General features: G+C 38.2%; 1 protein-coding gene across 2 annotated transcripts in view; it reads left to right on the forward strand.

Annotated features, from left to right (window-relative positions):
- Positions 1-15,683, forward strand: part of FMN1 (formin 1) — a 357,503-nt gene that overhangs the window by 122,280 nt on the left and 219,540 nt on the right. The window contains exons 4-5 of one of the 2 annotated variants that reach the window (XM_043989842.1): positions 2,310-3,073; positions 3,897-3,902. In XM_043989842.1, coding sequence (XP_043845777.1) covers positions 2,310-3,073; positions 3,897-3,902 — 770 coding nt within the window. The remainder of the gene's footprint in view (positions 1-2,309; positions 3,074-3,896; positions 3,903-15,683) is intronic. The other variant, XM_043989841.1, reaches the window with a different exon arrangement.

Genomic DNA, 15,683 nt, shown 5'->3' on the forward strand with positions numbered 1-15,683 from the left:
GGGAAAAGTTGAGGTGTAGAGATAAGGATTTGAGAGTGATCTACATAGAGGTAGCAATTGAAGCCAAGGGAGCAGATGAGGTCATCAGTAGAGTTAAGTTAGAAAAAGATGAGAATTGTGTCTGTGGAAGAAGGAGTTTGGCAAAAAGAAAGAGAAGTCAGGAAGGTAGGAAGAGCATAATACATCCTAGTCACAGAAGTCAAGGGAAGAAACAGTATCAAGAAGAAAATTCCTGCATAGTGACACAGGTCAGTAATCCCACTTTTAATGTGGCAAAGGGTGTGTGTGTGTGTGTGTGTGTGTGGCCGAGGCCTATGGATCACCTGAGTTTGGGAGTTCTGAGCTGCAGAACTTAGAGTCCACACTAAGTCAAGCACAAACAGGGTGAGCCCCTGGGAGCATAAAGTCACGAAGATGCCTAAGGAGGGGTGAACCACATAGGTCGGAAAAATGGAGCAAGTTAAAGTTTCTGCACCAATCAATATTGTAGATACTGCAATTCCAACATTAGATTAGATAGAGGGACTGAGTATCAAAAAAAAAGGGGGGGGGTGAGGAAGAAGAGGAAAGTTCAATATCAAATAACATAAATATATTAAGACAGAAAAGGAAAGTATAAAAGACAAGTGGATTCAGTGGGAAGGTTTGACCTAGAGAAAATTATTTGCGTTCTGATCCCTCTTCCACATGACTACAATTCAGATATATTAAGACAACTAGCATGACTCCCCAAAGTTTTTTCTTCTTCATTCTAAGTACTTTTTGTTCATCAACTGTTGTTCACATAAGACAGTGGTGCCTTTGGAAATAAGGTACATTCCTATCGTTCATGTCAGGTTAGCCTCTGGCAGCTGTAGGGAGTGGCTAACTTCCCCCAGTCTTCTGTTCTTACTACTGAATGACCAGTTTTCTCTTGTTCATTCTGTGAATCAAAAAAAAGGTTTGTTTTGGTTTTTTCCCCTTCTCAGAGGATCCAGTGTCAACAAGATATCTCTAAAAGTTCAGAATTTTAGAGGCAGAACAGTTTGAAATAAAAGTAAAGTCTAGGCTTTGAGACTATAGTGGGTGACTGAAGTAGAGTAGAGGAAGAGGTCCTGGAAATTAAGTGTAAAATATGCTATTTGTAATGGGAAAGTAAGGCGTTAGAAGGCTTATCAATTTGGACATTGAAGCCTTCAGAAGACACTGGCAAGGGAAGGGGTATAGAGGAGAAATGTAATTTCTGAATGCTTTTATTAAATGCAAGGTAAAGGGGATTTAAAGATTAAAAAAAAGTAATAACGGCCTTTGCTCTCAAAAAACTTATATTCTTTTATGGAAACTATGACTTATACACAAATAATTATAATACCAAGTAGGATGTGATCTAAAATTTGAAACAAGAAAGGATACTTGCGTCTGAAAGGATTAGGAACGGTTTCATGGATGAAGAAACAGGGGTAGAGTATATTACTGGAAGACCTCTGTGAATTGAGGCACAGCAAAGTAAGCAAAACTAGAACAGTTTCAGTGAATCCTTTATTCATTTGGAATTCTTGTTTTATTCTGAAAGCATAAGACAAAGCTAAATACTGATTATTTAAAGCAGAGTTTCTAAATTTTTTGTTTTTTTCACGGACCCCTCTAATCTGAAGACTGTGAACCCCTTCTCAGAAGTTTTAAGTTGCTTAAATAAAATACATAGGATTACAAAGGAAATCAATTATACTAAAATGTGGTCATCAAAATATTTTTAAGAAGATTCAGAGGCCCCAGCATAACAAACCCTAGTTTAAAGGTTAAACTATTCTTTTTTTAAAGCTTCAAGAATTTTGGAGATGAACTTCTTTCTCCCTTTTTGACTGCCATGTTATCCTGAAAATCCCACAAAGACAGGCATTCTAGGGTAATTGCTGAAACGGCAACTAGAGGCCAGAAGGATCCCCAAACATGCCTTTCTTATGATATTCAATTTCCAAGTCCAACCTTGAAACTACAAAACACATATTCAGGCACATCCGAATATGGTTTGTTTTTGATACTTTAACCAGGTAAAAGTTCTTGGGTGATGTTTTTGCTCTTAAACTTTAATCCTCAGTAATTATTCCCCATGAGCTCAGGTTAAGTGAAATCACCCTTCCTTTCTAAGTGTTTTAAGTTTCTGGAAAATTCATAAAGTGAAATGTCTACCCATTTGGATTATTTCGTGATTGCCGCTTTGTCTCTAGATTCAAATAGTCTTTGCCATTTTGACACTGGGATAGTACTAAATCTTATAATGAATATGTCTGATCTTCATTTTACTAAACTTTCTTTACTCTTATCCACAGGCCCAGTCTGAACTGAGGGTCTTCCACATTAGGGGAGAGCACGCTGTAATAACGGAAAGACTAGAAGAAACCATTGAAAATCTCAAGTGTGAGTTAGAACACCGGTTGAGTGGAGGATGTGAAAAGACAAGAGATGCTTGCATCTCTACAGAAGATGATTACCTGCCAAAGACCTTCCGAAATGTCTACATACAAACTGACAGAGAGACATTTTTAAAACCCAGTGAAGATGAAAACAAAACCATTAAAAGTAACCAAATAGTACCCAAAAAGCTGAACATCTCCTCTCTAAACCACATATCTCCCCCAAATGACAGCAAAGATATCTCCTCAACCCTTCAGTCTTTAGAAAGTTGCTCATCTGGTCAACAAAAATCATCTCCCCCTCCTGCTCCTCTGCTGCCAACAGTAATCCCTCCTCCTCCTCCTCCCCTTCCACCAGGACTTGGGCCTCCACCATTGTTGTCACAATCAAGTGCTGGGACACCACCTCCTCCTCCTCCACCACCACCACCACCTCCTCCTCCACCACCACCACCACCACCTCCTCCATTGCCTCTAAGCACTGGAAGTCCCCCTCCTCCTCCCCCACCACCCCTTCCTGTCCCACCAACTCTCCCTAGCACTGGGCTACCACCTCCTCCTCCTCCCCCCTTCCTTGGAGGCAACACATCCCTCAGCCAAATTCCTCGAAAGCCTGCCATTGAACCCAGCTGTCCCATGAAGCCTCTATACTGGACAAGGATACAAATAAGTGGTGGAAGGTAAGAAAACCCTGTCGTGTTACCTAAAACTTAGCTTCTGCTTATAAAATTCCCAAAGGCTTCCATTAAGAGCTATTCCTCATAGCTTTATACCTGTACATTGTATAGTGTAACATTTACCCCATGTGTGATTCCTAAGTTCTATGTGTTGGGTATCTTGGTGATGATTGGATACTTTTGGAAGGAGTTTTGGTTGAATTTGGCAGTTGTTTGACAGATCTTGACTAGTCTTTTCTTTACTAAATCTCTGGTGATGGTATGCCAAGCAATGATCTTTGAGAAGACACACCCCTTCCTGCCAGCTAATAGATCCTTTTTAGAGACTGGACCTGGGTGTGTCAATGTGGACTATGAAAGAGAGTAAGACGACCAATTCTGCAGTGGATAATATGGATTTAGATGATGTCTTTTGAAAAAGATTTTGAAAAACAGATTCTTCAGGTAGTGGGTACCTTTGTGCTGGAAAATGCACAAATATATGTACTATTCAGCTAGAAGCAACTAGAAGGTAAAGTGGAAAGGGCATTGGGCCTTGAATCAGGATAATATTTATAAAGTGCTTAGCACAGTGCCTGGCACATAGTAGGTACCTAATAATGGTTCTTCCCTCCTTTCCCTTCCCTTCCTCTCCCCTCCCCGTTGCCCCTCCCATCCCTTTCCTTTTTTTTTTTCCTCTTATAAAGAGATGCATATAACTTTAAATTCTGGGGCCAAAGGGGATATAAGAGAATTCAGGATTAATGAAGAAAGACTAGATGATTTTTAAAATTAATTGATTGTGGGGTGGCTAGATGGTGCAGTGGATAGAGCACCGGCCCTGGAGTCAGGAGTACCTGAGTTCAAATCCAGCCTCAGAAAGTTAACACTTACTAGCTGTGTGACCCTGGGCAAGTCACTTAACCCCAATTGCCTCACTTAAAATAAAAAAAAATTAATTGATTGCAAAATTATCTTAAAACTATATCTACTGTATCCTCTAGGAAAGAGAATGGTGTAGTGGAAAAATCACTGGTCTGGGAGTCAAGTAAGACTTGTATTCACATCTCACTTTTGCTTCTTAATAATTGGATATCTGTGAGCAATTTATTTAGCGTTTCTTTGGCCTTTGGGTCCCTCTTCTATACATTTTGGGATGCTTGTATCTTTCTCATAGGATTGTTATGAAGAGCAAATAAGGTAATATAAATATAAAGTGCTTTTCAAATCTCATTGACTGTTATTTTTATTACCACTATCTTTCCAAAGAAGTACTACTTTGTGGATCTAGACAAATACTTTTTTGGTGTTTTGCAGACAGTTATGAATAATAATAATAATTTAATTATTTAGTTAATCATAATCGCTAGTATTTTGATGTTTGCAAAGTTTTACAAATATTATCTCATCTTATCTGCATAACAACCTTAGCAGCTAAGTGCTGCCATTATCCCCAGTTTTTAGGTAGGGAAACCAAGGTAGACAGGGTAAATGACTTGCCTAGAGTCGTACAGATATTGAGTGTTTGAGGGAGTATTTGAGGGCAGGTAGGTGTCACAGTGGATAGAACACTGCCCTTGAAGTTGGGAGAGGCCAAGTTCAAATCTCACCTCACTTACTAGCTGTGTGAACCTGGGCAAGTCGCTTAACCCCGATTGCCTCAAATATTTGGAGCTACCTCCAGTTGTCCTGGACCCAGATGACTCTGGAGAAAGGGAGTGAGGTTGGTGACCATGCACAGCCATTCCTCACTTCAAATCCAATTCAGTGCAAGTCATGATGTCACCCTGATGTCATGGTCCGCTTCAAAAATGTAGGAAAAACGGGGGGCGGAGCCAAGATGGCGGAGAGGAAGCAGCAAGCTGCCTGAGCTCTCCTTCTGTTCCCTCAAAACGAACATTAAATCAAGCCTCTGGACGGATTCTGAAACTACAGAACCTGCAAAGAGACAGAGAGACACAGTCCTCCAACCAGAGATAATTTAGAAGACTTCAGGAAAAGGTCAGTCTGACTCGGGCAAAAGGGAGGCCCAGCGCAGGGCAGCAACCCAGCGCCGAGGGGGTCGGGGCAAATCAGCAGGAGCTGCGGGCCACAGCCGAACAACTGAGGCTCCCGGAACCTGGTTCAAAAATCTGGTGGCCAAGAAGGACAGTGGAAAAACTTACCTGTACCGGCCGAGAGGGCCACGAACGGCGGGATCAGACGCCGGGGTCTGGCGCCTGGCTGGCCGAGCACAATCAGACAGGAAGTGCAGGACAGGGGATCTCCACACACCATAAAGGCCTCAGAGTAAAAGCCCGGTCACACAGCACCTATACACCTGCACAAGAAGCCCAAAACAGGGACCCTGGTGCCCCCAGAGCAGACCTCAACTTAAAGAATAAATAAATAAGCTGCAATAATGAGTAAGAAGCAAAAAAGAGCCCTCTCCATTGAGAGCTTCTGTATCAATAGGGAAGAAGCCAACACAAACTCAGATGAGGACAATAGCCTCAAATTGTCTACATCTGAAGCCTCACAAGGGAAGGTGAATTGGTCGCAAGAACAAAAAGCCTTCCTGGAAGAGCTCAAAAAGGATTTTAAAAATCAATTGCAAGAGGTAGAAGAAAAAATGGGGAGAGAAATGAAAGCAACACAAAAAAACTATGAAAAAAGAATCAGCAGCTTAGAAAAGGAAGCTGAAGAAAACAAAGCCTTAAAAAATTCACTTGGCCAAATGGAAAAAAAGCTGCATAATCTCACTGAAGAAAACAATACCTTAAAAAATTCACTTAGCCAAACGGAAAAAAAGGTGCATAATCTCACTGAAGAAAACAATGCCTTAAAAATTAAAGTGGGACAGTTGGAAGAAAAGGAATCCATGAGACACCAAGAATCGGTCAAGCAGAATAAAAAAAATGAAAAAATAGAAGAAAATGTGAAATACCTCATTGGAAAGACAACTGATCTGGAAAACAGATCGAGGAGAGACAATTTGAGAATCATTGGACTGCCTGAAAGCCATGACCAGAAAAAGAATCTAGATACCATATTCCAGGAAATTATTAAGGAGAACTGCCCTGATATCATAGAATCAGAGGATAAAATCATCATTGAAAGAATCCATCGATCACCTCCTGAAAGAGACCCCAAAAGGAAAACTCCAAGGAATATTGTAGCCAAATTCCAGAATTATCAGGTGAAGGAGAAAATACTCCAAGCAGCCAGAAAGAAGCAATTTAAATATCATGGAGCCACAGTCAGGATTGCTCAGGACCTGGCAGCTTCAACATTAAAGGACCGCAAGGCTTGGAATATGATATTCCGGAAGGCAAAGGAGATTGGATTGCAGCCGAGAATCTATTACCCAGCAAAAATGTGCATTTTCTTTCAGGGGAAAAGATGGACATTTAATGACATTGGGGACTTTCAATCTTTCCTGGTGAAAAGACCAGAACTGAATAGAAAATTTGATCTCAACATACAAGACTCAAGAGAAGTTTAAAAAGGTAAACAGAGGGGGAAAAAAAAAGTTACCCTATTAGGTTAAACTGTTTATATCCCTACACAGGAAGATAATACTCATAACTCTTAAGAACTGTAAATGTATTTGGGCAGAGAGAAGGACTTTATATAGAGGGTATAAATATAAATTGTCTTTGATGTGATGATACAAAAGAATTAAGGAGATAAAAAGGGAGTCTATGGGGAGGAGAGGAAAGGGGAGGTGGAATGGGATGAATTATATCATATGAAGAGGTGGAAAAAAACCTATTATAATAGAGGGAAAGAAAGGAGGGGGGAACATGGTTTCAACCCTATTCTCATTAGATTTGACTCAAAGAGGGAATAACATATACGTTCATTGGGATAAAGAAACTTAACTCACTCTTTAGGGAAACAAAAGGGGAAGGGAAAGGGGGGGACTGAGAAGGGAGGACAAAAGCAAGGGAGAAAAGGGTAAAGAAAAGAGAGGGGGGTGATAAAAAGGGAGGGCAGATTGGGGGAGGCAGGGGTAAAGTAAAACGTCGGTGAGGAGGAATAGGGTGAAAGAAGGGGGGAAAAGTACAAAGGGGGTAAATAGAATGGAGGGGAATAGACAGTCAGTAATAATAACTGTGAATGTGAATGGGATGAACTCTGCTATAAAACGGAAGCGAATTGCAGAGTGGATTAAAAACCAGAACCCTACAATATGCTGTTTACAAGAAACACATTTGAAGCAGAGAGATACACACAGAGTAAAGGTAAAAGGCTGGAGCAGAATATATTATGCCTCAGCTAAAGTAAAAAAGGCAGGGGTAGCAATCCTTATCTCAGACAAAGTGCAGGCAAAAATAGATCTCATTAAAAGAGATAAGGAAGGAAATTACATCTTACTTAAAGGTACTATAGATAATGAAGTAATATCAATATTGAATATGTATGCGCCAAGTGGTATAGCATCCAAGTTCTTAGAGGAGAAGTTAAATGAGTTACAAGAGGAATTAGATAGTAATACTATACTAGTGGGGGATCTGAATCTCCCCCTCTCAGAATTAGATAAATCTAGCCAAAAAATAAATAAGAAAGAAGTGAAAGAGGTGAATAGATTACTAGAAAAGTTAGACATGATAGATGTCTGGAGAAAATTGAATGGGGATAGAAAGGAATATACCTTTTTCTCAGCAGTACATGGCACATTTTCAAAAATTGACCATGTATTAGGGCACAAAAACATCATAGTCAAATGTAGAAAGGCAGAAATAGTAAATGCATCCTTCTCAGATCATGATGCAATAAAAATTACATGTAAGAAAGAGCCAGGGAAAAGTAGAATGAAAATCAATTGGAAACTAAATAATTTCATTCTAAAGAATGAATGGGCCAAACAAGAAATCATAGAAACAATCAATAACTTTATCCAAGAGAATGACAATAATGAGACAACATACCAAAATCTATGGGATGCAGCCAAAGCAGTGCTTAGGGGAAAATTTATAGCTCTAAATGCTTACATGAATAAAAAAGAGAAAGAGGAGATTAATGAATTGGGCATGCAACTTAAAAAGCTAGAAAAAGAACAAATTAGAAATCCCCAATTAGACACTAAATTAGAGATCCTGAAAATTAAAGGAGAAATCAATAAGATTGAAAGCAAAAAAACTATAGAACTAATCAATAAAACTAAGAGCTGGTTTTATGAAAAAACCAATAAAATAGATAAAATACTGGTTAATTTGATTAAAAAAAAGAAAGAAGAAAACCAAATTACCAGTATCAAAAATGAAAAGGGTGATGTTACCACCAATGAAGTGGAAATTAAAGCAATAATTAGGAAATATTTTGCCCAACTGTATGCCAATAAATTTGACAATCTAAATGAAATGGATGAATATTTACAAAAATACAAACTGCCCAGGTTAACTGAAGAGGAAATAAAATCCTTAAATAAACCCATATTAGAAAAAGAAATTGAACAAGCTATTAATGAACTCCCTAAGAAAAAATCCCCAGGGCCAGATGGGTTTACGGGTGAATTTTACCAAACATTTAAAGAACAATTAATTCCAATATTATACAAATTATTTGGAAAAATAGGTGAAGAAGGAGTTCTACCAAATTCGTTTTATGACACAAATATGGTGGTGATACCAAAACCAGGCAAAGCAAAAACAGAGAAAGAAAATTATAGACCGATCTCCCTAATGAATATTGATGCTAAAATCTTAAATAAGATATTAGCAAGGAGATTACAGCAAGTGATCACCAGGATAATACACTATGACCAGGTGGGATTTATACCAGGAATGCAGGGCTGGTTCAACATTAGGAAAACTATTAACATAATCAACCACATCAATAAGAAAACCAACCAAAATCATATGATTATCTCAATAGATGCAGAGAAAGCTTTTGACAAAGTACAGCACCCATTCCTAATAAAAAAACTAGAGAGTTTAGGAATAGGGGGAGCTTTCCTTAGAATAATAAACAGTATCTACCTAAAGCCATCAGCAAGTATTATATGCAATGGAGATAAATTAGAGGCCTTCCCAATAAGATCAGGGGTGAAACAGGGATGTCCATTATCACCCCTATTATTTAATATTGTCCTAGAAATGTTAGCTTTAGCAATCAGAGAAGAGAAAGGAATTAAAGGAATTAGAATAGGCAAGGAGGAAACAAAACTATCACTCTTTGCAGATGATATGATGGTATACTTAAGGAATCCTCGAGAATCAAGTCAAAAATTACTTGAAACAATTAACAACTTTAGCAAAGTAGCAGGATATAAAATAAATCCACATAAATCATCAGCATTTCTATACATGACCAACAAAGTCCAGCAGCAAGAGATAGAAAGAGAAATTCCATTTAAAGTAACGGTAGGTAATATAAAATACTTGGGAGTCTACTTGCCAAGACAAACCCAGGAACTCTATGAACACAACTACCAAACACTCTTCACACAAATCAAATCAGATCTAAATAATTGGAAAGATATCAATTGCTCATGGATAGGCAGAGCTAATATAGTAAAAATGACAATACTGCCTAAATTAATTTACTTATTCAGTGCCATACCAATCAGACTACCTAAAAATTCTTTTATACAGCTAGAAAAAATAATAACAAAATTCATCTGGAAAAACAAAAAATCAAGAATCTCCAGGGAAATAATGAAAAAAAATTCACAGGAAGGTGGGTTAGCGGTACCAAACCTGGAGCTTTACTATAAAGCGGCAGTCATCAAAACTATCTGGTACTGGCTAAAAAATAGAGTGGTAGATCAATGGAATAGGCTAGGCTCAGGAAATGCAGTAGTAAATGACACTAGTAATGTAGTGTTTGATAAACCCAAAGACTCCAGCTTCTGGGATAGGAACTCAGTATTTGACAAAAACTGCTGGGAAAACTGGAAGATAGTATGGCAGAAATTAGGCTTAGACCAACATCTTACACCTTATACTAAAATAAGGTCAAAATGGATACATGATTTAGACATAAGAGGTGATACCATAGGTAAATTAGGAGAGAAAGGAATAGTGTACCTATCAGATCTTTGGAAAGGAGAACAGTTTTTGACCAAACATGAGATAGAGTATATTATAAAATGCAAAGTGGATGATTTTGATTATATTAAATTAAAAAATTTTTGTACAAACAGAAGCAATGCATCCAAAATTAGAAGGGAGGCAGAAAGCTGGGAAACAATTTTTGAGGCCAGTGCTTCTGATAAAGGCCTCATCTCTAAAATATATAGGGAATTAAATCAAATTTATAAGAATCCAAGTCATTCCCCAATTGAGAAATGGTCAAAGGATATGAACAGGCAGTTTTCTGATGAAGAAACCAAAGCTATCTATTCCCATATGAAAAAATGCTCTAAATCTCTAATGATTAGAGAGATGCAAATTAAAACAACTCTGAGGTACCACCTGACACCTATCAGATTGGCTAAAATGACAAAAAAGGAAGATAATAAATGTTGGAGAGGCTGTGGGAAAATTGGAACACTAATGCATTGTTGGTGGAGCTGTGAGCTGATCCAACCATTCTGGAGAGCAATTTGGAATTATGCCCAAAGGGCGATAAAGCTGTGCATACCCTTTGACCCAGCAATCCCACTTTTAGGTCTTTTGCCCAAAGAAATCATGGAAGGGGGAAAGGGACCCACATGTACAAAAATATTTATAGCTGCTCTTTACGTGGTAGCAAGGAATTGGAAGTTGAGGGGGTGCCCATCAATTGGGGAATGGCTGGACAAGTTGTGGTATATGAATACAATGGAATACTATTGTGCTGTAAGAAATGATGAGCAGGAAGAGTTCAGAGAAACCTGGAGGGTCTTACGTGAGCTGATGATGAGTGAGATGAGCAGAACCAGAAGAACATTGTACACAGTATCATCAACATTGAGTGTTGACCTACTGTGATGGACTATATTCTTCTCACCAATGCAATGGTACAGAAGAGTTCCAGGGAACTCATGATAGAAGAGGATCTCCAAATCCAAGAAAAAAAAAGAAAGAAAGAACTGTGGAGTATAGATGCTGATTGAACCATATTATTTCTTTTGTTTTGGGTGCTGTTGTTTTTTTTTTTCTATTTTGAGGTTTTGCATCACTGCTCTGATTCTTTCTCTTGTAACAGGATTAATGCAGAAATAGGATTAATGTTATTATGTGTATATATATGTGTGTGTATATATATATATCTATATGTATATGTATAGATATATATAGATATAACCTATATCAGATTACCTGCTGTCTAGGGGAGGGGGGGAGGGAGGGGAGGGAGGGAGGGAGAAAAATCTGAAATTGTAAAGCATGTATAAACAAAAGTTGAGAACTATCTTTACATGTAACGGAAAAAATAAAATATCTCAAAAAAAATGTAGGAAAAACAACAACAATTTGAATTCATATCATCTTGACTCCAGGGCCAGTACTCTACTATGCTACATGGCTAACTTACTACGTTATTTGAATATTTCCACTCAAACCAATTTTCATATAAATTTTTAAAGCTTACTTCTTTATTGCCAATGAGATTGCTGGATGATGTACAACCTAGTTTTGTCTCTCCATAGCTTCCATCTTCCAGTATTTGCCAGTTCTGTTCCTTGACTGCCATCTGTTCTTTATCTTCATTTGTTAACAGAGCTTGAGCCTGATTATAGGAGATGGACCTAATGTCAGGGTTGAAGGGGTCACCATATTTCATCATATAATTGCCACATTTGTGAGGTGATACTTCTCATGGTCTTCTTCCTCCATAGATTTTTTTTTCAAGTTAAACCAGTGTTACTATCCTCTGCTACCATGAGAATTTATGGGAAAGAATGAACAAGAATTATACAGGATGGGAATGCAAGGAAAGGCCATAATTGGTGGAAGGAGTAGCCACACTTGTTAAAATCTCAGATCCACCAAATATCAACTGCCACGTTGTGTTGCCCCTATTTTCAAGCTAAAACTGGTAGATTGAGTAATAGCCAGATCCATGTAAAGACATTATCGAATGACAATCAGTATTCAGTGTATGTTGTTTTTGTTCATCCAATGGTATAGGGCAAAGTTTGACACAATCAATGGAACTTGTAGGTTACAGCAGTAGGAAAGCATTATAAATAAACTGGGATGGGAAATGTTTTAAATATAACTAAGCAAGTGAGGAGCCTGCTCTTAGCATATCCCAGGTAGCCTTTGGAGCCTTTCTGAAGGCCACTATTAATAAAGAATAGAAATGGGAGCTTATGCTGGGCAGCTACTTTTTAACCTTGCCATTTAATGTTGAAGCAAACACGCCCATGATCCTGAAATAGCCACACCCAAAACTCAAGTGCTCCTGGCAGTCTCACCTAAACTCAAAGTGAAGACTCCTAGGAAATAATTTTCCAGCACATTTATTTTGGGTGATTTTCATTTATTTGGCGTTCTCAAATCCAAGTAGAGAAGCACTCAAGGCTAATATATTTCATCTCGCAGCCACATAATGCAGTTCTCGGATAGTACTTGTTTCCATTCCCGTATGTGTGTAACTAGTCTTTTTCCACATTCTGTCCCACCTGCTTTCATTATCAGTGGGTAATATTAGAGCGTTGTAACAACACCACTGGGAAAGACAGACTCTACTTCTGCTACTCAATCTGGGTTAAGTACAGGCCAGAGATGATTGTTGTCTGCATTTTTTCCTCCTTATGTATTGTACCATTTTGAAAAGGGAAACAATTTAATATTAAAAGTCTCATTAGTTTCAAAAGAAATCTAGTGCTTCAGTTTTGAGAGAAACGAAAAGCATATGAATATATTTACAAGTCCCAACCAAAGGCATCAGGAGAGGCTGACTCAGTGAGCCTTTAAGGCACTGAGCCAGATTTTATGAGGTCCAGGGGAGGGGGAGGAGACATTTCTCTCTAAATAAACCATAAAGTATATTGAACGTGGTCACTGTCTGCCTGAACTGGGTGATTTATCATTTAATATGGTCCCAGTGGACCATTTTCTCCTTCCCAACACCCCTGATTTAAACCAAAATTCACTGTGATTTTATGTCATTTATGGATAGGCTCTTTCAAGGGATGAAATGTTTAATAATTAGACAACCACATTATACTAAAAATTGAATATGGATATGTTCTCTGATAACCGACACCCTAGATAACTGGATGTACATAATGTTACACAGACATGCACATTTTTGTATCTACATTTACATGCTACTATTTTTCTTATTTCTGGGGAGATAGCATCATAATCTGAAAGCACTGTTGTTCTTGGAGCCCAAGGACCTGGGTTTTAATCTGGGCCATTTAGTACTTTTGTGACCCCAGACAAATCTTTTAATCTCTCTACTCCCTGGTTTCCTCATTTGCAAAATGAGAAAGTTGGACTAAATCAACATTCATATCCCCTCCAATTCTAAATCTGTGATCAAAATCTTGCCCATTTTTGAACAGGAAAGAAATCTTCTCTTTCCACCTTATTTGCTAAGTATTTAGATTTAACAAAATACTTTTTTTAAATGGCTACTTTTGATAACATTGGTAATAATATATGATCTGTATCATTTTCATATTAATAACAGCACTAATAACAATAAAAGCTCACATTTCCATACCACTTTAAGATGTATACTACATCTTACATACATAACCTCATTGTAGCCTCATAACAACTCTTACGGGTACTATTGTAATCTTCTGTTTATAGAGAAGAAAACCAAGGCTCAGAAAAGTTAATCAGCCTACCTCAGGGTCACACAACTGGTACATATCAGAGGCAAGCCTTTAACTGAGGCCTTCCTGAATCCAAACATAGCACAGTGTTACATCTTCATTCTCCAATTTTATGAATTCAGATGGCTTTGTAGTAGATATTTGATGGAGTCCTCAAAAACCCAGCCTAAGAGGTATCCTTTACTGTTTCCATCAGATAAGACAATCCTCAACTGACACATTTTGTTATAAAAGTTCATTTATGATAAACCAATTATTTGGAACTCTGAATCCATTTTCCATAAATATAATAGCATCCTATTTGCTAAGAGTATCATTAAGAATCGCAGAGTTGAAAAGGAGTATAGAATTCTTCTACTCTAGTTCACAACTAAGTAGGAAAGCCTTCCTCAGAGACCTATACAGGTGATATCCAGCTTCTGTTTGATGACCTCTGGGGATACCTATCCAAGCAGCCTGTTCCAGTTTTGGACAGCTCCAAGTTAGGATGTTTTTCCCTTCTATTGAGCTGTTGTTCTTGTTCAGATGTTTCAGTCATGTCCGACTTCTCACAACTCTATCTGGGGTTTTCCTAGCAAAGATACTTGGAGTGGTTTGCCATTTTCTTCTCCAGCTCATTTTACAGATGAGGAAACTTGAGGCAAATAGGGTGAAGTGACTTGCCCAGGTTCACACAGCTAATAAGTGTCTGAGGCCTGATTTGAACTTAGAAAGATGAGTCTCCGTGAACTCTATTATCCACTGTGCCACCTAGTTGTCCCTAGGGATAAGCATAGTGGTAGTCTAATACTTTCTCAAGACAGCCCTTCACATACTTGAAAACTTCTATCTTCTTACTACTGCTGCCATTCTCTTCTTCACATTAAAAGCCTTAGTTGTTTCCATCAGTCCTGATCAATGACATGGTTTTGAGTCCCTTTACCATCTTAGTCTTCATGCTCTAGGATGTGGTTCTTCAGTACATAATACAAAACTCCAGATGTGGTGAGACCAAAGTAGAGTATGTTGATACTTTAATCCCCCTCATTCTTTATACTGTGCTTCTCTTAGTTAAGTTTAATATTGAATTAGCTTTTTTGACTGCCACCTCACATCATTGACTCAGCACCAAAATAAAACCCTGAAATCCTCACGTGTTTTCCACATGAACTATTGTCTAGCCATGCCAACTTATCCTACCCTCTTACTTCCTAGATAGGCTAGCAGCAAAAGGTTATCTTAACCTATTATGTGGTATTAATAATATTAGCAAAAGGAAAACATTGCTGTGCACAGAGCTAGTCCTAAGCAAACTTTTAAAATAGCTTATCTTAGATATCACTCAAAATCACTTGACATTTCTCTCATTTCTTAATGCCCTGCTTTCTAGGATCCCAGGCATCCTTTTCTTAATGAACCCTTAAAATACTGTGGTATGCCAAGACCCTAAAACCAACAAGCATTTATTAAGTGTTTACTGTGCGCCAGGCATTCTGCTAAATCCTAGGTATACAAATACAAGTAAAAAGTAAGATTGTCCCTTCCCTCAAAAAGCTTACATTCTAACGGAGAGAGACAACATATAAAAGGGAGCCGGTAGGAGGAAAGTAGGAAGAGTGGGTGAAGCCAGAAGCAGAACCCAGAGAAGAATGAAGGGAAATAGCCTGAAAGTACTTGGTGCTCCCATACTACCTCCTCCTGATGGAAACTACCATTCCTTCTGTACAGATGATCTAAGCTAAGTGTTAGAAAGAAGTAATCAGATTGAGCTACTGTATTTAAGTTTGTGAAGTAATAGCTGTTGAATGCTCTTGAGAGGCATTTGAAGCTTTAATTGGCAACCAGTGGGCAGTGATACCAGTGGCTACTGATACAGCATTAGACCTAGACTAAGGAAGGCTTGATTCAAGTTTGACCTCAGCAGTGTAACCCTGGGCAAGTCACTTAACG

Source organism: Dromiciops gliroides, chromosome 2 (assembly GCF_019393635.1).
Source record: "Dromiciops gliroides isolate mDroGli1 chromosome 2, mDroGli1.pri, whole genome shotgun sequence".
NCBI classification, from domain to species: domain Eukaryota; kingdom Metazoa; phylum Chordata; class Mammalia; order Microbiotheria; family Microbiotheriidae; genus Dromiciops; species Dromiciops gliroides.